The following is a 25,079-nucleotide window of genomic DNA, read 5'->3' as shown; positions in this document are numbered from 1 at the left end:
CCAGGCTGTAATATCGAATGAACGTGTGTGGCGTAGACCACCATGCAGCAGCACACACATCCTGTAAGGATACCCCGTTGGACAAAGCCTTCAAGGAGGTGACCCCCCCCAGTGGAATGAGCCCTTATGCCCAGAGGCGTAGCGAGACCGCGTGCCTCATAAGTGATAGAGATTGCTTCTCTATTCAATTAGAGATTCAATGCTTTGACACAGCATCACCTCTACTGTCGCCGCCAAGCAGATTAGCAGCTCCTCCGACTTATGCCACTGGCCGGAGCGGTGGACGTAAGTACAGAGAGGCCTTACTGGACACAGTAGGTACAATTTCTTTTGTTCCTATGTGGGGAACGGAGGAGGGCAGAAAGCCTGCAACACCACAGGCTGGGTAGCGGATGTAGGCACCTTATGAATACAATCCGGCCTAGGATACAGGAAGGCCTTGGCTAACCCAGGGGTAAATGCAAGGCAGGAAGGGGCAACTGAGAGAGCTTGTAGACCTACTCATTGCTTGAGAGATGTCAGGGCCAGCAGAAGAACTACCTTTAGAGTCAGAAGCTTCTCAGAGGCTGACTCTAAGGGCTCAAATCGAGCACCTGACAGACCTTCCAGGCCCACAGATGGTCCCAGGAAGGTATGCCCGGTCTGCAGATGGGCCTCAGTTTATGCGTGACACCACGCATAACCCTCGAAGTTAGAGGATGTTGCCCCACAGAGGCTCCATCAATAGGTGCATGGCTGGCCGAAATGGCAGGCACGTAAACCCTGATTGTAGAAGGAGCTCACCCCGCTGAGAAACGTTCTTGTAAGAACTCCAGGACTGTAGCTATTGCGCAGTTCATTGGGTCTAGCTGGCGAACCTTACACCACAAAACAAAAAGCCGCCACTTGAGCGCATACAATTTCCTCGTGGATGGTGCTCTAGGGTTCAACATGGTCTCTACTACCTCAGTTGTGAGACCAGAATCTATGAGCAGGTGCCCCTCAGGGGCTCAAATGGGGCACCTGACAGACCTTCCAGGACCACAGAAAGGTCCCAGGAAGGTATGCGCGGCCTGCAGATGGGCCTCAACCACCAGACACCTCGAAATTAGAGAATGTTGCCATGATTTTACACAAGCTTCAGATGCCGGTCGCGCGTGAGAGGAGCTCCCATAGTGTTATGCTAAACGCAGCGTTTCGTTGCCTTCTCAGGGAACAGACATTTCTAATAATAAACATTATATCTATCTATCTATCTATCTATCTATCTATCTATCTATATATATATATATATATATATATATATATATATATATATATATATATATATATATACATATATATATATATATATATATATATATATATATATATATATATATATATATATATATATATATATATATAGATAGATAGATAGATAGATAGATAGATAGATTTATATGGACGGCCTGATTTGTGCATCACTTTCCTGGGGAAGAGATGGCATCAGGATGCACTATGGGAACAAGGCAAGCTACAGAGGGAGTGTGATGCTCTGGGCAATGTTCTGCTGGGAAACCTTGGGTCCTGGAATTCATGTGGATGTTAATTTGACACGTACAACCTACCTAAACATTGTTGCAGACCATGTGGCAATGATATTCCCTAATGGCAGTGGTCTCATTCAGCAGGATAATGCGCCCTACCACACAGAAAAAAATGTTCTGGAGTGGTTTGAGGAAAATGACAAAGAGATCAAGGTGTTTATTTAACTTTTAACATTTTTAATATGCTTTAACATGTTGGGAAAAACAAGTACTGTTCCCATTTTAACTTTAGTGTTTTGTCACTTTAGTGTTTTTGTTCTGTGTGATGATTGAAGAGAAAAGAAAGCACTGTCTAAAACAAAAGCCATGTCTTAATATGATATCATTAATTCTATTGGTCTGCCTTGTAAGGTGCATAATTTCAGTGTTAAATTTAAATGTAGTATTGCAAAATAATAATAAAAAAATTACTAACTAAAAAGAAAAATAAAGAATTATAATAATAGCAATTATTATGCTGAATGTGTATAGCTTTTGTAATATAAATACTATATTATAAATAATACTATGTGAATATAATATATACATTTTTAAAATTACGTTAAAACTTACATATCATGTATAGAAATAAGACAAATATCCACAGTGGAGCCATCTTCACTGATACAATAGCACACAGGTTGAGCTGCTGAAAAGAGGTTAAATGATGAAAGTAAAAGTGTTTTGTTCTTCATACAGTCATTTCATTGGCTGCTTCAAGGCACGAGTCAAATTTCCTTTCCTGTTCTGTTTCCTTTTTTGTAACACATTTTGTTTACCAGAGGTCTGTGGTAAAACAAGGGAAATTGACATCACAGAGAACGTAGCTGTATTGTTAGCTATGGGTGCTTGCTAGGAAGTAGGTCATATGTGTACACAAACAGGTTTTGTGTAAAATAAGAAAACATCTTTAAGCAAATTTTAAAAAGTTGCTAATAAATCAAATTGTGTTCCTTTAAACCACAGCATTATTGTGTCTCAGTTCTTATTAGTCAAGAGGTGTTGATTAATTTCCTAAAACTGCGGCTCTGACATTAGTTTCAGTTGTAAGGCAAATCACAAGACTAAACATCCATTTTCAACAAATCATCCGTCTCAGGTTCCATTTTTCACTGGTCTTACCTGTTCTAGATCCTCTGTAACAGCTAAAAGGAGCATCAGTATATACTAAACTTGAATTAAATGCTCCTTAATTCTTCCAGGCATTTGTAAACGAAGTTCTGAGAGAATTCTTTAATATGTTTGTAATATTATATACACTGTTGGCATTCTCTTGTTGTCCTCAGAAAAGGAATATATCCATCATGTATGTCTTATACTCCAGAAACTGATGGATAATTATCTCTTTAGCTAGAGAAATCTGAGTTTTATCATCCTTTGAAAAGTTCCTCTGCTGTATTTTCAGTAGAATGGAGTGGAGATGGAAAGATCAAAAGTAGATGCTGTAAAATCTTGGCCACAACCCACCATGCCAAACAGAACTTCTGCAATTCCTATGATTTACCAATTACTATTGGCAATGCAATAGGGGCTTCATTTCAGTGGCCAACCCTTTGACTTCACACCTAAGAGGCACACTGAGAACCATGAGAAGAACTGAAGAAGCCAGTCAAGCATTCAAAAACCTAGAGGAACAATTACCCAGTGCTCCCATTCTTCATCACCCAAAGTGGATGCCTTCAAAAGAGAAATTGGAACTGTCCTCTTGCAACATCATGACAATCTGCCCAAAATACATACCGTACTGGTTCATTGTTCTTACGAAAGATACAGTATCTCACAAAAGTGAGTATATTTTTGTAAATATTTGATTATATCTTTTCATGTGACAACACTGAAGAAATGACACTTTGCTACAATGTAAAGTAGTGAGTGTACAGCTTATGTAACAGTGTAAATTTGCTGTCCCCTCAAAATAACTCAACACACAGCCATTAATGTCTAAACCGCTGGCAACAAAAGTGAGTACACCCCTAAGTGAAAATGCCCAAATTGGGCCCAATTAGCCATTTTCCCTCCCCGGTGTCATGTGACTTGTTAGTGTTACAAGGTCTCAGGTGTGAATGGGGAGCAGGTGTGTTAAATTTGGTGTCATCGCTCTCACACTCCCTCATACTGGTCACTGGAAGTTCAACATGGCACCACATGGCAAAGAACTCTCTGAGGATCTGAAAAAAAGAATTGTTGCTCTACATAAAGATGGCCTAGGCTATAGGAAGATTGCCAAGACCCTGACACTGAGCTCTAGTTGAGACCAATTATGATCTGGAGTGATGTAGCTGCAGTAAAGGAACTGTCAGAGCCAGAATTCACAATCCATGCTGACACTGCTGACATGTTTTCCAGTGTGTCCAAGGGCAAAGTGGAACGGTTCACATTTAATTCATATGTCATTTAAAAAGACAAAAAAAAAAAAAAAAAAGTTTTTAGTCACTCCCGCTTTGGGTTTAAATCTGAATAAAAATAAATACATTTGGAGCATTAAACATGAACAGATACACATAGTGACATTGCATTAAGCACATACTGATTTGTCTTTTTTGCCGCATGGTGAAACATGATAGATCAGAGCAAACTTTTTAAAATTTTTTTTTTATTTTATCAGGCTTTTTCAAATTGATAAACATAGAAACATTACAGTTAATATCTGCTCACAATACGTTTTTAGGTCAGTTAAATCAAAATGAGATGAGCAAACCACCAGTTTAAACTTTATTCCTGAACAAACTTTAAAAAAACAAACAAAAATTATAAAACAACAAAAAAAAAAAATAATGAAGACATAATAATCTAGGTAGTGGCGAGAGATCTGACTTCAGAGTACACACTGTCTTGAGGCTGTTTTCTCTTTTCTCTCCCTGTTTTGGTTTTCTTTTCTTTAAAATGTAAGGCAGCATAATTCAGCTCCACAGAGTCACGGTCCTGTGGAATGAATATGAAAATACAACTAAGTTATATATTAAAAAAAATAAATAAAATGAAATAAAAGTTAGGGTTATAGATATTTTTTACCTGAGTGCTTGTTTTCTTAGGTCTTCTCTCAGTGCTTTGTTTGTCTGTTAAAAATATACATATATGTAACATCTATTTTATTTATAACATTTAACATCATTTAACATTAATGTCCCTCCTGTAGGCAGCCGGTCTCTTCATGTAAAGAGATCTGACCTAATCTTATTTGAATGTAATTGTAGAAAGCCCAATGTATGAATTTAGCACAATAATTTGGTGATTAGTTGGTGTAAAAATAGAACACTTACTTGTGTGTTGTTCATGGGTTCTCCACTTACAGGATAACAGAGCTTGAATAGAGATCACAACCACGCACACAACCAAAGCTACAGCGAGACAGATCACCGCAGGATCCACAGATTCTACCGTAGCACAAAAATAATAATGAACATTATGAATATCTACATTATACAATATACTGCAAAGTTTCATGTAGATATTAAATAATACCTATATATTTCTGTGATTATAGCAATGTTATAAATATTTACAAACAGCAATCTGAGCAATTAAACAAATGTGTTTATACTCAGTTGTACTCGTGTCCCGTTCCCAAAAATGATCTTCCCACACACGGCCACAGCACAGTAGTAAGTTCCAGTATCACTGAGGCTGAGGATGTTCTTGGAGAAGTTGTACACACAGGTGTGTGTAGAAGAGCCGCTCTCACACTGATGGCTGCTGTTGTGATGAGTGTAAATGATTTGAGGATGGGATTGTGGTGGAGCAGCTCTGAACCAGAGCACTTGGAGTTCTGCTGATCTGCTCTCAGAGAGAACCGAGCACTGCAGAGTCACTGACGCTCCTGCAGGAACCGAGTCCGACACGCCGCTCTGGAACACTGAGACGTTTATATCTCTCTCATCTAGTCAGGATAATATAGACAGTGTTAGAAATAAAACATTTATTCGTCTGTTCATGCTGAAATCAATGTGAAAATAATTACTGATAAAATTAGTCAGTTCTGTTAGTAAATCTTTTGTGAATGTTAGTGTACAGCGTGTATAAGCACTCTTCATTGTTTTAATGTGATTGTGAATTGCAGACATTTTGATAGACAGTATCTCGTCACAAAATAGAGAGATTAGGCTTGAATCTGTTTCAGTGCAGCATGTAACTATACAACAACTTGATTAAATCATGAGAAAATCACACTTAGATCAAAAATGGATAATCATGTATGTAATATAATTGTGTTCTGTTCTCCGGAACATAAAATATTAAGTAATAAAACAGTTACATAAACTAGTTCATGTAAAGGGTAAATGGCGCACTATGTAACAGTTTATCTAACAGTAACAGTAACATATAATTTATCAATTTAAATCCAATAATGATTTGATAAATATTCATTATATATAAAAAAAAAATTCTAAAATAACATCTCACCAAAATATCACAATTTTGTTATTATATTATTGTAGTCTATGTCATCAGCTTGAACTTTTGATATGAGAGCTATTTTCATGTTATAGTTTTTTCAACATTAAAAATTTTAAAATTAAAACATGTACACTCCACAAAAAAGTAATCTTTGTTCACATTTAAAAGTTCATGCTGTAGCCAAATTGTTTTACCAGAATTCTTTTTCTTTTTTTTTATTTGGGCTCAAACAGACTCTTAAACAGCCGTATTAAAGGACATTCCTTATTCCGCAGTGACCATAAATGGGTTAAATATATACATGTAGAAACATTTAGTTAATTACCTGTTACATCCAAGAAAGTTCCTCTGGATAGATTAACAGCTACATTTCCCCAGTTAAACTGTACACAGTAGTAAAGTCCTCCATGTTCTTTTTTTATATGTGAAATTGTCAAAGAACTGCTGCTATCAGTCTTCTCCATTTTATATCCTGAGGTTTTGAACTCGGGGCTGATTTTCACACCCTTATATGCTAATCCTTCTCCCACTTTTTGTGGCATCTCTCCAAATATTTGTTTGTACCAAATGACAAGATTTAATAAACTTTGACTCCAGTAAAATGGGCAGTTAAGAGTGACACGTTCACCAGACTTTACTGAGATAAATGATGGTCGGGAAAGATCCAAACTTTGAGCTGGAGCTAAAAAATAAAATTAAAAATCAAAGTAAGATATCATGTAAAAATGTCAAACTCATTTAAATCACAACTTATAAGAGGTCATCACCTATAAATAATGAATGAATGAATGGATAACTAATGCAAACAATTAGCCACTTACATATTATGCAAAGATATGAGACAAGAATCCAGACTACAGTCATCTTCAGAGATGAAATGACACTCATGTTCAGCATATCAAAGTAGTCAAAGGACAAAAGCACCAAGTATTTAGTACTGGTGACTTTCATTTGATTGGCTGCTACACGTCACATGTTCTCAATATACTTTAAATAGGCATTTCCTTTCAAGCTAAGGGTTTCTATTTTGGTAACACAATTTAGACACCAGAGGTCTATGTAGCCTTATCTTCAGGCAACCCAAGAGATACCTTTAAAAATGAAATGAATATTGTATATATATATACAGTATCTCACAAAAGTGAGTACACCCCTCACATTTTTGTAAATATTTGATTATATCTTTTAATGTGACAACACTGAAGAAATGACACTTTGTTACAATATAAAGTAGAGAGTGTACAGCTTGTGTAACAGTGTAAATTTGCTGTCCCCTCAAAATAACTCAACACACAGCCATTAATGTCTAAACCGCTGGCAACAAAAGTGAGTACACCCCTAAGTGAAAATGTCCAAATTGGGCCCAAAGTGTCAATATTTTGTGTGGCCACCATTATTTTCCAGCACTGCCTTAACCCTCTTGGGTATGGAGTTCACCAGAGCTTCACAGGTTGCCACTGGAGTCCTCTTCCACTCCTCCATGATGACATCACAGTGCTGATGGATGTTAGAGACCTTGTGCTCCTCCGACTTCCATTTGAGGATGCCCCACAGATGCTCAATAGGGTTTAGGTCTGGAGACATGCTTGGCCAGTCCATCACCTTCACCCTCAGCTTCTTTAGCAAGGCAATGGTCGTCTTGGAGGTGTGTTTGGGATCGTTATCATGCTGGAATACTGCATACTGATCATGCTCTGCTTCAGTGTATCACAGTACATGTTGGCATTCATGGTTCCCTCAATGAACTCTAGCTCCCCAGTGCCGGGAGCACTCATGCAGCCCCAGACCATGACACTCCCACCACTATGCTTGACTGTATGCAAGACACACTTGTCTTTGTACTCCTCACCTGGTTGCCACCACACACGCTTAACACCATCTGAACCAAATAAGTTTATCTTGGTCTCATCAGACCACAGGACATGGTTACAGTAATCCATGTCCTTAGTCTGCTTGCCTTCAGCAAACTGTTTGCAGGCTTTCTTGTGCATCATCTTTAGAAGAGGCTTCCTTCTGGGACGACAGCCATGCAGACCAATTTGATGCAGTGTGCGGCATATGGTCTGAGCACTGACAGGCTGACCCCCCACCCCTTCAACCTCTGCAGCAATGCTGGCAGCACTCATATGTCTATTTCCCAAAGACAACCTCTGGATATGACGCTGAGCACCTGCACTCAACTTCTTTGGTCGACCATGGCGAGGCCTGTTTTGAGTGGAACCTGTCCTGTTAAACCGCTGTATGGTCTTGGCCACCGGGCTGCAGCTCAGTGTCAGGGTCTTGGCAATCTTCTTATAGCCTAGGCCATCTTTATGTAGAGCAACAATTCTTTTTTTTCAGATCCTCAGAGAGTTCTTTGCCATAAGGTGCCATGTTGAACTTCCAGTGACCAGTATGAGGGAGTGTGAGAGCGATGACACCGAATTGAACACACCTGCTCCCCATTCACACCTGAGACCTTGCAACACTAACAAGTCACATGACACCGGGGAGGGTAAATGGCTAATTGGGCCCAATTTGGACATTTTGACTTAGGGGTGTACTCACTTTTGTTGCCAGCGGCTTAGTCATTAATGTCTGTGTGTTGAGTTATTTTGAGGGGACAGCAAATTTACACTGTTACACAAGCTGTACACTCTCTACTTTACATTGTAGCAAAGTGTCATTTCTTCAATTTTGTCACAAGAAAAGATATAATCAAATATTTACAAAAATGTGAGGGGTGTACTAACTTTTGTGAGATACTGTACACACACACACACACACACACACACACATATGTGGATGGCCCAGTGTGTGCATCACTTTTCTGGGGAAGAGATAGCACCAGGATGCACTATGGGAAGAAGGCAAGCTGGCGGAGGCAGTGTGATGCTCTGGGCAATGTTCTGCTGGGAAACCTTGGTTCCTAGCATTCATGTGGATGTTAATTTGACACGTACAACCTACCTAAACATTGTTGCAGACCAAGTGGTGACAATATTCCCTGATGGCAGTGGCCTCATTCAGCAGTATAATGTGCCCTACCACACAGCAAAAACTGTTCTGGAGTGGTTTGAGGAACATGACAAAGAGATCAAGGTGTTGATTTAACCTTTAACTTACAGGACTTAAAGGATCTGCTGCTAACATCTTGGTGCCAGCTACCACAGCACACCTTCAGAGGTCTTGTGCAGTCCATGTATCGACGAGTCAGAGATGTCTTTGGTGGCACACAATACACAATATTTGGCAGGTGGTTTTACTGGTATGGCTGATATGCAGTAGATTTAATATAGGCTCCAAGAAAGCCTTTATCTCTCACATATACATTACAGTACAGTGGAATTTTTCAAAGAGAAGAAGAAGAAAGCCTTTATTTGTCATATATACACACACACTTCACATATGCCAGCTTCTTAGGAGTTGGGGTCAGTCAGGTAAGTGATAACAAGAACTATCTTGTATTGTGGCTGTTCCAGAATGTTATAGTAAATGTAACTATAAACGGATAAAACATGGCATTTCTTTAACAAATAATAAATAAATAAATAAAACATTGCCAAATTATTGGTTATAAGAGTGTAATATTAACATTAAACTTCCTTGGGAAACACTGTTGTAAATTTACACTTCCACCCATTTCCACATTTGAGATATCTGAAATATTGGTTATTCTCTCTTTTTCTCTTTGAAATGTTTGGACTTTCCTCATTTTGGGTCATATATCCACATATATTCAAATATTTCTTCTTATGGCTTGTCTTGACACACCCTAATAAAGGTTTACAGTTTTAAGCTGTTGTTTGTTATATTTGTGTGTATTTAATCTGTGGAAGTCATTTTGGCCTATAACATAATGGATGTAACTTTATTTTCTAACATAATAGGAGCATGGGCATAGATTTCACTTGACCATGGGGGAGGGGCGGGAGGGGGTTGAAGTGTGAATGGGTATCCTTCCCTATATATTTTATTACATTAAAATAAATTGTATTGACCTCGTTAAATGAATTGTACTGTACAAGACGTTAGATTTTCTGAATTTTATCCCTCCAACATTTGAGTTTGAGATCAAAAGATGAATATAAGACAAGAGATCAGAATATCATATAAATCTAGACACGGTAAACAATTTAAAACATGGTACCTTTGAAGGCAGATGACTCAGTTTTAGGTGAGCAAAAAAATATAGCTCATAACCTCATTCCACAGACCTGCACAAACAATATACTGAAGGATCATAACAGAGAGAACGATGTTCCTTTTAGCAAGGCCTTGTGGTTGGCCTACTCTACTATCAGCTTGTGGTGTGTTCAGTTACACCAGCGTTACACTGGGCATGAGATAACTGCATTGACAATACACACAGTGCTGCAGAATCACAATAAACCACAAAACAGTCAGTGGGCCTCATTTGTCTTTTACTAAAGTGTAAAAATGTTTTCATTGGCCGAACTGAGCTAAAAACTCCTGCCAGATTTACAAAAAGTTTAGCGAGGTTTCCTTCATAGTCATGTGCGTATGTTGCTAAATGCTAAATCACTCATAAATAGCAAGCGTGTTCCCAGGACTCATAACATTTAGTACATTTAGTCATGACTACAAAGTCCATAAAAGGCAAAACTCACAGAGCTCTGACAACTGCAAACTTTAATGTCTTCATGCAACATTGAATTTTTATTATATTATATTATATTCAGAAAGCACCATGAACACACAGACTCATTTACACCTAGGGACAATTTATCTTCACCTGGGCGGAGGAAACCAGAGAACCTAGAGGAAACCCATAAGGACACGGGGTGAACATATTATCTAAGAAACAGAAGAGTAAATGACTTCAGTATACACATTATCACGAGCTCGTTCTCTCTTTCCTCTTCTTTTATTGATGTGTAAGGCAGCAAAATTCAGCTCCACTGCATCACGGCTCTGTGGGAATGGATATGAAAGATTCAGTTCAAACGAGAGATATCTACTGTACGTGATGGGAATGTTAGCACAGTGCAACATTTAGCATTATTTGAGCTAGATTAGATATTTATGTAATGTAAGTTGGACAGGATAAAGTTAAAACACAGATTTCATCTGAATCTATTATGAGGTTTATAGGTTTATAGTGCGTACGCTCAACATTAGTTACCTGATTCTGTGTTTCCTTCACTACCGTATCTTCAGATCTCACTGCAAAGAGATTCATTTTCATGTTTAGATCCAGATTTAATATATATTTCTGTCTAATGAGGAATCATTGTGAGAGTAAATGTGTGGAGGTCTGGAGGAAAAAAACATCTATGACTGGAACTGAATTCTGAAAAATTTGAAAAACATCCTGGGTTTTTCTGCCTATAGCATACTGTACATTGACCTCATTAAGAAACATTAAGAAAATATAACATTATACATTATATTTACTCAAATGATGTGGAAATGTTTTTACTGACTTTCTGTAAACATTGTTACATTGAAAAGGAGCCATTTTAACAAACATACTGTAGGCTATGAATAAAGGCAGATAAAATGATAAACAATTGTTCTGTTCATGTTTATTACTTTTTTTTTATTACTTGTTCAATTAAATGCAAATTAAATAAATATATAGCAGTGGTATTTAGACAAATCAGTGTGGTATTTTATTGGAATTGCATTGAAAGTCATTTGATGTAGTTTTTGCAAATTTTTAGCAAATTTCAGTACAGAAAAAGTCTATTAGTGTTCATAAGTACACACAGATTTACTGAAGACTCACCTATGCAACATTCACAGTTCCTCCATTTACAGGTTACGATATGAGCAACGATCACAACCACACACACTCCCAAAGCTATGGCGAGGCAGATCACTACAGGATCCACAGATTCTCCTGTAGCTAGATTTTTTTATAAAAAATTAAAAAAAGGATATATACTGCATTTTATCCCTTATATCACAAACAAATTCATGTAGATATAAATGAATAACTACACCTCCCTGTGATCATAATGATGATCATTTTAGCAATTAACATATTGTATTTAAAATGTATTGAATATTAATGTATTATATGTTTACTCTGAATAAGAGAATGTGTTCTTACCCAACTGTACTCGTGTCCCGTTCCCAAAAATGATCTTCCCACACATGGCCACAGCGCAGTAGTAAGTTCCAGTATCATTGAGGCTGAGGATGTTCTTGGAGAAGTTGTACACACAGGTGTGTGTAGAAGAGCCGCTCTCACACTGATGGCTGCTGTTGTGATGAGTGTAAATGATTTGAGGATGGGATTGTGGTGGAGCAGCTCTGAACCAGAGCACTTGGAGTTCTGCTGATCTGCTCTCAGAGAGAACCGAGCACTGCAGAGTCACTGACGCTCCTGCAGGAACCGAGTCCGACATGCCGCTCTGGAACACTGACACTTTTACATCTTCATCACCTGTTTTGAGTTTAATGTAGACAGTGTAAGATATCGGCTGTTTTCATAAACAATTTTATGGACTGTGATTAATTAAACATTATAAATCTTGTTCCCAAACTTGCAAACTTCTAACCTGCAGGTTGAAATGACAAACATTCAAAAAGAAACATGTCTACATGTCAGATTTGCTTATATGCTTGACAAAAAACAGCCTCCGCTGGTATCAGCTATCTTATACCACACCCTATAAAGCCAACATTTAAACCTTTATTATCTGTAACAGTGCTGCATCTGGTATTAATCAAATTTGGATCTGTCAAATCAATACAATAGAATACTGTGGCTAGTGATGAAATTGTGACATTTTCAGCTATATATATATATATATATATATATATATATGTATATATATGTGTGTATGTGTGTGTGTGTGTGTGTGTGTGTGTGTATATATTTAATTTATGTATGTATGTATGTATGTCAGATTCTGTAACCTGCAAACTTTCCTGAACTAAAAAGTGTTTCTCTTTTGCATATAAAGAGAATATAGTTTTAGTAAGTGAAATAAGAACATTTTATAATTCATTAATGAATGCGGCACAGGAACATCACAGACGTGTTGACAGTTGGAGTCTGATAGCTGTTCCAATACTTTCAGCGGGGCCTGAAGGTTTCTTTAATTTGGAGAAGTTGAAATTTTCCTGGGATTCACGTTCAAACAAGTCACATTAAAATTAAGAGTGTGCATGCTATTTCAGTCTTTTTCACTAGTTAAAACATAAAAATGGTCAAATTTCCCCATCCATGTTCCTCTGCTGGTTACTCAACGATAATGAATGACAAACATGATGGTGAATAATGATGAGAAAACAAAATGCCTAATACATGACCGAGTTCTGGCTTGGGGTTCACAAAAAAAATTTACAGTATAGCGGTTAAATAAAGAACCCTAAAAAAATTGTTGAACTTTGATAGGGTGTTCAAAAGGTTCTGACTATCAGTGTTTACTGTACAAACAGTTTTAATTAAGTTAATTACCTGTTACAACCAAGAGAGTTCCACTGGATAATGTAACATCGTCCATGTAACATTTTGCACAGGAGTAAAGTCCTCCATGTTCTATTTTTATATGTGGAATTGTCAGAGAAATGCTGTTATCATTCACCTCCATTATAAATCCTGACGCCTTGAACATGGGGGACATTTTGGCATCCTTATATGCTAATCTGTCTCCCACTTTTTGAGGCATTTCTCCAAATGTTTGTTTGTACCAAAACACACTTTCCGCGAAACGAATATCTCCAATGTGGCATTTAAGAGTAACACGTTCTCCAGACTTCACTGAGAGAAATGATGGTCTGGAAAAATCCACAGATTGTGATGGAGCTAGAAAATAAATAAAATTTGAGTAATGAAATAATAATAATAATAATAATAATAATAATAATAATAATAATAATAATATAGGAATTACAATCACTAAAATCTGTTTTATAAAAAAAAAAAAACTTTAAAACTTACTTATTATGTTCAACGATAAGACAAGTATCCACATTGGTGTCATCTTCAGAGGGGAAATAACATTCAGGTCGATCTGCTGAAAAGTTGTCAGATGATGAAAGCACCAGGTCTTTTGTGATAGAGACTTCATCTGATTGGCTGCTTAACTCATGAGCTAAATTTCCTTCCAAGCTACATTTCTATTTTTAGAACACAATTTAGTTCACCAGGGGTCTGTGGTGAAAGAAAGCAACAAAGATATCTAAGAAACCGGTTAAGTGTTATCTACACTCTACTATTACCTGTGTGTGTCCAATGGAAAGTATCACTAAATCAGGACAAAAATAGGAATATTTAGAAAAGTTTGGTGAGAGATTAACATTTACAAAGCCACACAGAGCACTTGAGTATTTGAGATTTTAGATTAAACCTGCAACACGTGACTATTTTTTTTAGAACCTGACGTAAAAATATGATCTTGGAGAAGTTTTTGTTTGAGGGGACAAATGCTAATGCCACAGCGCCAACCTGCTCATGCCCATAGCAGTTTTGTGTGTCTTGTGAATGTGCTTATTTATCGTTGGTGTGTGTAGTAGGCTGGCAATTTAATTTTGCTTTGTTTTATTACTACACTTCATGCAGAGGCTCCATTTGATACATACTGTACTGCCCCTGAATCCAATGGTATAAACCGCACTGTGAACAGAGATTTCAAATAAGACCCAAGTGTATCCATTGTTTCCACCTCATCATCAGGCCACACATATGATTCCTTGTTTTTTATCATGTTTGATTTTCGATCTTTTGGCTAACCCCACCCATGGCCAGGATAAAGCAACACATTACCAAAGATTACTGAATGAATAATCAAGCATTTGCCCATTTTAGTGTTTTTTTTAAATTTTTTCCCCAACACATTTCGACTTTCTAATGCTTAACACTACAGTACTGAACTTTTGCCTCTCTATCGCCATCTCAGTTTGAAACATAAAACTGCAAGTTACATTTTTTTGGTTCCTTGGGTTGTGCTTTGGCACTGCTCCTCTGCGCGGATGAATCTGATGTTTTGTGGTATTCGTACTTGACAATGGAGGTGGCGGCAGATACAGTTTTCTTGGAGTAAAGATGAGTCGTGCAATAAAAATTAAAATAAATAGGTGCAATTTAACACATTGACGAAAAAGAATAATAATAGGAAACTCTATACCTAGCTGAATCAAATCAAGTGAACAAGTGCGCTAATGTTAGCTAGCTATCTATTGAGCCACTGAAATGTCTTACCTGGTCAGCACAAAAAAAAGTGTCTCTGTGTCAGTCTTCAATCCCTTCAGATCTTGGAGTTTTCACAACCTCTCAAAAGCCATGCTGATATTTATTCTCATTTTAGCACGGGCTCTGTCGCTTTCCCTTTTTTTCATTTTAGGCTTTCCGCAGTTCAAGGTTTATTGCTTTTGACAACAGATGATTCCCCAGATGTCAACAATGATTGCCATTCAGAAATATCCAGATTAAAAGCTGCTATCTACTTTAGATGACAAGTTTAAATTCTAAGCAACTGTTGTAAGAACAAGCTACAAACACTCCACCATCCTCAGCACCCACACACGCAATGTATTAGCCGGGTCTTCTTTCTGTTTACGGACGTGACGCAACCATGGAATGATGCAAATTACATCAAACTGACATTTGCTGCAAAATTCGACCAGACAGGTCGTTATTTTAAGCTTACTGTTGCAAATTCGGTTAAGCTAAGGAGGAAGATTTTAAGATTTTTACGTACTTGCTCAATAATTGATTTTTGTTCATTTTCAATCAAAAAAAGTTTCATACTGCAACTTTAAATACACATCTTTTAATGCTATTATTGAGTTGATTGGCATAACTGTTAGCATACCAACTGCTCATGTGTGCACTTTCAAATCCTTGTTGTGTTTTTGTGAAAAGAGAGATATTTTTTTTAAATGATGTTTGTTCTAATATTTATTTATTTATTTATTTTTGGTAAAACTTATTTTTTGAGTGGTGAAAATTAGGTTTTTAAAAATATCCATGTACGGACAGGGCCTGGTCTTTAGTCAGACAGACTGTTTTTACCAACAACCTTGTTAAACTGGGTTCTTAACATGACTTTACAGAACTTGAAGGTAAGGTTAGAAGTAAATTAAATAATTTCCATGTTATTTTGTGAAACATGTTTATGGTGGTTTAAAGTTAAAAGAAAAATAATAATTGTTGGTTCTGTAAAATCAGATCACACAGATGCAATATCAGTTATGTTACTATACATATATGTATAAATGCAGTTATATCTCGATAGTTTAAAAGAAATAAACCATTCCTGTGAAATAAAGTTAATACGATGTAGTGTGTGCACTGCTGACCTGAATAAAACACAAAGACTGGGAAACAAAAGGAGGATTTGCAAGGCAAGGGAACAGTGTGAACATGATACAATGACAACAATGACACTGACAACAGAAGACAAAAAGCTGGACACAGAGGCTACATCCGAAATCTTGTACTGTGACAGTAAACATTAACGTGGATATGTGTGTGTGTGTATTTTTGTATTTGTGTATCTGTGTTTTGTGTATTTGTTAATTTTGTGCAGAAAAATGCTAAACCCTGTTACATCCATCCATCCATCCAATCACGGGGATTCAAGGCAAGCATGCTAACTACTAGATAAGGGTTACAAATGATTTTAAAAAATAAAATGTTCGTTCTCATTTAAAAAAAATCAGGACAGGACGCAATAGCAACAATTAAAACATTGTTATAATTTGCAAATTGCTTTGTGAACAATAAAACACCAGGATATGCCGTTATAGGAATCAGCTTCATGGTGGTAACAAGAACTTGACATCACGCTGCATCACATGACCACATCAACAATAGTACATGCATGAGTTACTCTAGTCTTACGCACTGTATTAATGAGATCACTGTATGTCGCTCTGGATAAGAGCGTCTGCCAAATGCTGTAAATGTGTGGAAATATGTCTTTTGTTTTGTTGTAAACTACTTTCTCATGTCACTCCTTGGCAGAACCAGTGTTCCAGTGTTTCAGTGATTTTGAGACTTTTAGATCATTCAGCTATCAGTTTAAATTCAACCGAACAATCATTAATAAAAAAATAAATAAATAAAAAACTTATCTACAGTAAAATCTAAGTTACAGAAAGACCTCGCACATCAGAATATATAATATCTTGAGGTTGTTGTTTCTTCACTCTTCCTCGTTTGGCTCTCCTCTCATTGAAATGTAAGGCAGCATAATTCAGCTCATTGTCACAGTCCTGCAGGAAAGGAAATGAAATAAGTAGACTTTAGAATTATTACACATTTACATTACACATTTACAGCAAACATTTTAAACTAACTGCTTGTCTGTTTATAACATCATGTATTCAGATATCCTGAATATTTACCTGATTGAGGGTCTTGTGGGTCACAGAACCTTGTTTTAGACTCGCTGTAGAGAAGAAAATGTAACTACTGTTTATAGCTGCAATATAACATGAATGAATGTTCCAATAAACATACGATGTGGATGTTAAAATAAATGAATAAAAAATGTTAAATGTTGTTTTTCATAAATGATATATAATATACATCACTTCAGGATGTGATAGTCGAAAAACAGCAAGTCTGCTTTGTATCAGACCATTATATTTAATAAACTGGAACAGTGTGTATATATATATTGGCTTTTTTTGGAAATAAGATCTGATAATTAATAAACTGGTAACTCATTGTGTACAGTGTAAATAATATAAAATTATAATTGCTTCATAATAATTTAATAACTTTAATAATATCCATAATGTAGACTTACCACTGCGTTGTTCACAGTTTCTCCTTCCGCAGGTTATGACAAAGATCAAAGCAAAGATCACGACCACACACACTCCCAAAGCTACAGTGAGGTAGATCACTACAGGGTTCACAGATCTCTCTGTCACACAGTAAATATCACAATGTTAAATACAGGCTCAGTGTTTACTTCTATGATAAATCAACTTATTTCTTTAGGTCATTGAAAATTATGCCAGAACTTATTGGATGGCCCAATACAAGTACTGCACTCTGGCATATCAGTAAAACATTATACTTCTTACCCAACTGTACTCGTGTCCCGTTCCCAAAAATGATCTTCCCACACATAGCCACAGCGCAATAGTAAGTTCCAGTATCATTGAGGCCGAGGATGTTTTTGGAGAACTTGTGCACACAGGTGTGTGTAGAAGAGCCGCTCTCACACTGATGGCTGCTGTTGTGATGAGTGTAAATGATTTGAGGATGGGATTGTGGTGGAGCAGCTCTGAACCAGAGCACTTGGAGTTCTGCTGATCTGCTCTCAGAGAGAACCGAGCACTGCAGAGTCACTGACGCTCCTGCAGGAACCGAGTCCGACACGCCGCTCTGGAACACTGAGACACTTAAATCTGGTTTACCTGTTCAGTGTGATATACACAGCATGAGATCTTTGTAAAGTCTTAGTTGTTTATACTTTATTAGATTATTATTATAGATTATAACACATATGGTCCATAAAGCGCATTCTGTCAGTTCTAGCACATTAATCTAACCATTATGAGGTTAATTAATCAATAACACAGGCACAAATGAATAAATGAAGAGACTAACTCTGCTGGAGAAACTGAGCTCAACACGGCACTCTAGAACGCTGAACCTTTAAAGTTTATTTATTTTTTTTAATCTGCTAAGAATAAAATACATAGACATCATTAGCTGCACATATGTTCATATATGTATGCTGTTTTTCACTTCTTACTCCTTACAAATGGAGATTAACATCACCTAGTGCAACATTTAATTACTTGAGATCTCTAATGAAACAGAGAAAAAGAGCAGGTAAATAAAGTTGTTGTTGTTTTTTTTTTTCATCCGTTTGTGGTATTTTATATATATATATATATATATATATATATATATATATATATATATATATATATATAATGATATACTACATATGGCTGTGTAGATAAAAACTCACCTTTCACAGATAAAAATGTTCCTTTTCCAAACACTTTCATAAATTTTACAACGCCACAGTAATACATGGCTTCATCTGACGGTTCCACATTTGCAATTTTTAAATGGACGCTCCCTTTTTCTTTCTCAATGCTGAATCTTGGTGACTTGAACTCATCTTCGTAATCAGGTTCAGTTAGAACTGTGACCATTAAACAAGGCTCATGTCCGACTTTTTGCTTGTACCAAATGTTAGGTTCATTGTTATTCTCTCCCAGTCGAAAGCAGTGCAGAGTCACGTTCTCACCAACATCAGCAGTGATCACTCGATCTGGCTGATTGACATCAATTGTCTGTGCAGAATCTAATATCAAAATCCAAAGAATGAAATATGAGCAACTGTATCAAAGCTTTATTCTGTCTGTAATACACAGAGATTTCCATTGGGGTATTGATAAAATGTTGTACGACTCCAAATAATTCCCTGGTACCAATATTTAGGGAATAATAGAAATAAAGAAATAATGGCAGTTCAGTGTGTAATACTATAAGAAACTTTTCAAACACTTTTTTTTTCAATATACAGAATGATGACAACCTTGACAATGTTCTTGTATTTGTGTCAGGATCTTTATGAAAGTAAAATACATAACTATAAATCAAAAAATCCTCACTTACCCGTTTTATTAAAAAGCATCACTGTAATCCACATCAGCATCAGCATCTTCAGTCTGAGGTCTGTGTATAACATGTCTCCTCTTGCTACACTGTCAGATGGTTGAACTGAGCAGAGCATGGCAGATTTATGATGGGAAACTCTGACATCACAGACTTCCAGTGTATTTTATGTTTACATACAAGCTAGACTAGCATGCTAGCAGTAGGAAACAGACTGTGGCCCCTCCTCACATTTTTCTAAACCTTTCTTCAAATAGGTAGTGATACTTTCCAAAATTACATAAAACAACAGGAAATTTGATATTTTGGGATATTTTTTGTGTCAGGTTTTTGAGCAAATTAATATCAGACATGTTTTATCTGACATTTCTATGTATTCTCAGATTTTCTCATTGATCTTAATTGTAATGTAGTAATAATTATTCTAATCATTATATTATTACTTTAACAAGTTCAAATATTTTGTACATTTAAACAATATTTCCAAAATTTGAATAATAGGGTTGAACAAATGGCTTGAAATTTGTAAGAATTTAATTTTTTATCATTTGTTCGCCTAATTTTTCATGATGAGAATAAAATAATTTAATAATCAGATTCAAACCTGGGTCATTAGTAGGTCAGTTTACCAAATAAACTGTGTACTCAGTGTAAAATATAAAAGAGAGGAGGAAGTTATTAAACGCCGATTTCTGATATGAACATTTTAATTGTAACAGAAATGTTTGTTCTCGCATTAATGTAAAATCGTATAGATTTTCTCATTCAAAACTGAGATTAGAGGTTTAAATCAAATGTTTATTCTTAAGTTTTCATTATTTTATTCTAAAAGTTGTTCCAGTTATATTGGTAGAAAACTGGTAGAATTTGGTAGAAATAAAATATTTTTGTGATTCTGGTCCATTCTCCATAACAAATCACTGAGCACTGATGAGTAACAACAGTTACTCCAACCATCATGTTTACTTGGGGCTGTGTGTGTTGGAGTGTGTAGGTGTATGTACATGTGTGTACAGTAAGTGTGTGTGGGTGTGTATTTGTAAATTGTTATGTCTTTTTTTTCTAGTAGACGTCTTAGAGTTGTTTCTGGTTCACTGATGGAAGTTTGGTCTTTCAGTTTGGTCTCGCTGCATTCTCCTGTAAGCAGTCTTGTATAAAAGTTCAATTAAATGTAAATTAATATACTGATTATGAAGGTTCAGGGAAGTTGGATCATGTAACACTTTAATAATTAATGTAATGTATAAAGTGCACTTGTGCAGTATTTATAATTTACTATTTCTCTTTCAGTTGCAGGTACAATTTATTGGAATTCCTGAGTAATTAACTCCTGCTCCTATCCTACAATCTTAGAAAAAGGATTTAATATACAACCTTTAAGCACTTCTATACGATATGGCCAAAAGTATGTGGACACCTGACTATCACGCTCATATGTACTACAAAACCATGGGCACTAATATGGAGTTGGTTCCCCTTTATGCTATAACAGTCTCCAGTCTTCTGGGAAGGCTTTCCACTAGATTTCAGAGTGTGGCTGTGGGGATTTATGCTCATACATCGTATAGAGAATCAGTGAGTTTGGGTAGTGATGTTGAGTGAGATGGCCTGGACTTCAGTCCTAAAGGTGTCCAATGGGCTCTGTGCAGGTCACTTGAGTTCCACATTAACCTTGGCCTTAACTGACCTCGCTTCATGCACAGGAGCATTGTCATGCTGGAACAGGTTTGGGCCTCTTAGTTCCAGTGAAGGGAAATTTTTATGTTACAGTGTACAGCATTCTATACATTCTATACAGCATTCTATTAATTGTGTGTGCACAACCTTATGGCAACAGTTTAGAGAAACCCACATGTGGGTGTAATGGTCAGGTGTCCACATACTTTTGGCCATAGAGTGTACATTGCAGAAATGTACAACTGGGTGTTTCTCTATCAGAAAAGATTTCCTACTAGCACCCCTTTTATGAACATAAGAGCTATTAATATCTCCAAAAAAAACCCTTTTCACTTCAAGCCCCTACAAGCTTCCACTTCCTTGAGTGATTGCTGAACGTGACCAACCTCTCTCCCTCACCAGCAGTGTAATTCTCCCTGGATATATTGTAATGTCTTAGAAGTATTATTCTTCAGATTTTCTAAACTACAATAAAAAAAAAAGACTTGCACCAAACAAAAGGCTTACAGCATCAATCTGAATCAAGTGATATTTCATAATTCAGTATGTAGTCACAGATTACAGAACAGACCTGATTCTGTGTTTTCCTGCCAGTGATAAATATGTTATAAGGAATATCATCATCTGTATACAGACTTAAGTATAGATGTTGACCTTTGAAATAACTAAACTGTAAATTATAATAATCTAATTTAATATACTCATAACTTGCATACTCAAGTAATTATTATTAAACATGAATCGAGTAAGTAAGCTTTAGGCACGTCTAATACTCGTTTTTCTGAATTATGATCATGAACATATGCAAGATTCATGTGTCGATATGGGCGGAGTTTATTCAGGCCTCAATGTGGCTCCACCTTCACCACTGTGCACAACTAACCAATCATATTCTCTCTCTCTCTCTCTCTCTCTCTCTCTCTCTCGCTCTCGCTCTCTCTCTATCTCCCCTCCCCCTTGCTCTCTCTCTCTCTCTCTCTCTCTCTCTCTCTCTCGCTCTTGCTCTCCCACACATGTTCTCTTGCTCTCTTGCTCTCTCCAACCCATCCAAGCCACGTCATGATACCATTAAAACAAGTCTAAATGATTTATCATACGCTGTCACATGGTACAGGTTTCATACTCTTTCTGGAAATGAGCTTTGAAGAATCATGATCAAAGAAAGAAAAAATATCACTCAAGAGAATTTGACAAATTTCCATACACAAATGTACTATTTCCTAATATTTTAGTGGAATAAAATTATGTTAATCAATCTAAATGCTTTCAGGTTATTTTACATTCAGTTTTCTTACAGTTATTAACAAACTGGCCTTTAGATTAGTAAGTAGAGTGTGTATTCGTGTGTGTGTGTGTGTGTGTGTGAGTGAGGTATGTGTGTGGTTTTGTAGCTCTGTTTGTCTCTTTGCCCCTTCACACACTGCAGCTCTGAGAGTTTCATCTCTGCAGGCCGCTCTGACCGCCGAGTCGCATTTCTCAGAAACACCATCAGTTTCTCACCTCTCAAACTTTCCACAGGATGTGTGGCTATATTTCTTTCTCTCAGGCCACACTGTTGTTCTTATTTTTTCTTTTCTTTTTGCACAACTAGAAACATCTCTAGACTTCATATAGATGTGTAATATTATAATACCTCTCTTCTGAAGCACCAGATTTCACCCTGCACTTTAATCTGGTCTAAACACACAACAGCTGTCAGACGTAATGTTATTTACACCGTTTAGCACTCATCACGATTAACACTCAGTTAATCCTGAGCATGCTCATAAAAGTGGAGTTGTGTACATCACTCTTGTAGTGTGTGTGTGTGTGTGTGTGTGTGTGTGAGAGAGAGAGAGAGAGAGAGAGAGAGAGAGAGAGAGAGAGAGTAATTAAGTATGAATAATTATATATTGTACATTTATACCAAAGCACTACTGAATTCTTGATCTGATTGGTCAGAAGATGTTGATAAATTTTCTATAACTGCATTTCTCACAGTAGTACAGCTGCTAATGTTTATAGTAATGTGCTTGTTCTAATACATTATAGTTTCTACTGTATATTCATCATTTACACAGGATCTTGCATGGTGGTTACTCGACATAAATAGGTTTTAGAAGACTGTATAATCACTGATATGATAAGGAAGTGTTTATTTCACTCATATTAAGAGATGTGACGTTTCGGCCCATAATTAAAGATGCATTTACAGTTAAATAATTTAGCAATACATATATATATATATATATATATATATATATATATATATATATATATATATATATATATATATAAAAGTGTGTGTGGTTTGTGGTAGGCAGTGACCTATTTTTACATTTTTTTTTTATAATTCGATTGGTCCTCTCTGCAGTATAAAGCGCTCTGCTCGGGTAAACAGGAAGGTACAGCGAGTGAAAACCACACTGAATGTTCCACACCACTCTCAGCTTTAACTTTCCAGACCAGACCTGTGTGTGCATTCTGCGTTTGCTGAGGAGCCGTGATGGTTAACAAGCTTCTTATGAGAGCACGAGCTGTGAAAAGCTGCAGTGAGGTGATAAAAAAATCACACGGCCGGAGTTTGTATACAGCTGAGTGCAAATGTTTGTGTTACCTGGTTTTGAATAGAACAAAAAGAACAAATGTGCCTGTGCTTTAATATTACACTGTTCAAAATAAAATAAAAACAAATTCCAAAAGTTTAAATGTAAAAGTGTGGGTTTTTCCTACTGTACACTAAACAATCCAGAACAAGGGGAAATACACACCGAAGAATATTCAGAGGTTTTTTTTACCAACTTTTTTCCCCCCAATTTGGTCAATTCCCACCCACCAGACCGTAGCCATAATCAGCTGTAGTGCCGAGAGGTGGTGTTAATATTAAACCCACTGCTGATGCCCAACATGTCTTTTTATGTGTAAAAGTCTTCACCCCCTCCACGTGTCAGGCCGAGAGGCCGAGATCCAGCAGCAGCCCAACAACTTGCAATGAACTTCCTGATTAGAGGCTTGTGGGCGGAGCTTCTTATAATCCACCAGATCAAAAACTGTTCACTTTTTCACTCGTCAGTTGCCGAGTCACTTCAGGGCACAAAGATGATTCTTTCTGATTTCATTAAACACTTTGGGACATGATGTTATAGGAAAAGAATCAAATTAACGGTGGTAACAGTAACTCTGCTTCATCACTGTGTACTGTACTGAGGTGGATTTCTTCCTGTCTAACAGTTGTTTTCATAACGTTATCCATATGTACAGAACACACGTATTGTCACATACTCTAGTGCTGAAGTAATGACAGTTCATCTTATTGAGATACCGAAAACACAGTTTTATATAGCAGTAACAATGGATTTGTCTTGACATGACTTAAAGCCACAGCACCGCCCTGTAACCACAAACCAAACCCAGAGTAACCCTAAACAATCCCCTAATTTACCTCCATCATCACGAGGTTTATGTGGGTGAAATACACTCTTACTGTTTTTTTCTTATATGAGGTAATGGTTCTGTAAGAGTTTTCTGTAAGTGCATTCTTCTTCTTCATCTCTAATTCTCTTCTGTTACTGTAACACTTCAGTTCTCACACCCTTTAAACTTTTTGTATGTCAGATTTTTACTTTATGAGCACTGACATACCACACTGGCTCCACCTAGTGACACGGTATTTGCAGCCAGAGACCTCTTTCAGTTTTGATTTTATATATATATATATATATATATATATATATATATATATATATATATATATATATATATATATATAAACCACAGACCTTTACCAGAGTAAAAACAAAAGGACCTGGCTAAAGTTTGAAAAGTGTGGGTGGGGCTACATTTGTCGCTCCACCCATAACACTCTTATTGGCGGAGCAACGCATGTAGTCCCACAAAAAAGTGCGGCCCCACCCTATTTTGCAGGCAGT

At 36.7% G+C, this 25,079-nt stretch overlaps 3 protein-coding genes across 3 annotated transcripts; all 3 read right to left on the bottom strand.

Moving 5' to 3' along the window:
* Positions 1-4,913: 4,913 nt before the first annotated feature.
* Positions 4,914-6,864, bottom strand: LOC128611414 (uncharacterized). The gene is made up of 3 exons (XM_053630898.1): positions 6,764-6,864; positions 6,268-6,624; positions 4,914-5,424 (listed from the first exon to the last, which is right to left on the bottom strand). The coding sequence occupies exons 1-3, from the start codon at positions 6,837-6,839 to the stop codon at positions 5,069-5,071; spliced, it is 789 nt and encodes a 262-aa protein (XP_053486873.1). The 5' UTR covers positions 6,840-6,864; the 3' UTR covers positions 4,914-5,068.
* A 2,429-nt stretch (positions 6,865-9,293) lies between these two features.
* On the bottom strand, positions 9,294-14,463 carry LOC128612075 (uncharacterized). Its single transcript, XM_053631982.1, has 6 exons — positions 13,840-14,463; positions 13,357-13,704; positions 12,001-12,336; positions 11,674-11,793; positions 11,068-11,108; positions 9,294-10,856 (listed from the first exon to the last, which is right to left on the bottom strand). The coding sequence occupies exons 1-6, from the start codon at positions 13,967-13,969 to the stop codon at positions 10,740-10,742; spliced, it is 1,092 nt and encodes a 363-aa protein (XP_053487957.1). The 5' UTR covers positions 13,970-14,463; the 3' UTR covers positions 9,294-10,739.
* Positions 14,464-16,191: 1,728 nt separating this feature from the next.
* Positions 16,192-19,795, bottom strand: LOC128611440 (signal-regulatory protein beta-1-like). The gene is made up of 6 exons (XM_053630948.1): positions 19,495-19,795; positions 18,839-19,180; positions 17,940-18,275; positions 17,657-17,776; positions 17,250-17,293; positions 16,192-17,117 (listed from the first exon to the last, which is right to left on the bottom strand). The coding sequence occupies exons 1-6, from the start codon at positions 19,610-19,612 to the stop codon at positions 16,989-16,991; spliced, it is 1,089 nt and encodes a 362-aa protein (XP_053486923.1). The 5' UTR covers positions 19,613-19,795; the 3' UTR covers positions 16,192-16,988.
* Positions 19,796-25,079: the final 5,284 nt, after the last annotated feature.

Source organism: Ictalurus furcatus, chromosome 8, assembly GCF_023375685.1.
Source record: "Ictalurus furcatus strain D&B chromosome 8, Billie_1.0, whole genome shotgun sequence".
In the NCBI taxonomy this organism is placed as follows: domain Eukaryota; kingdom Metazoa; phylum Chordata; class Actinopteri; order Siluriformes; family Ictaluridae; genus Ictalurus; species Ictalurus furcatus.
The sequence above is the reverse complement of the archived record's forward strand: the minus strand, read 5'-3'. Positions and strand labels throughout refer to the sequence as shown.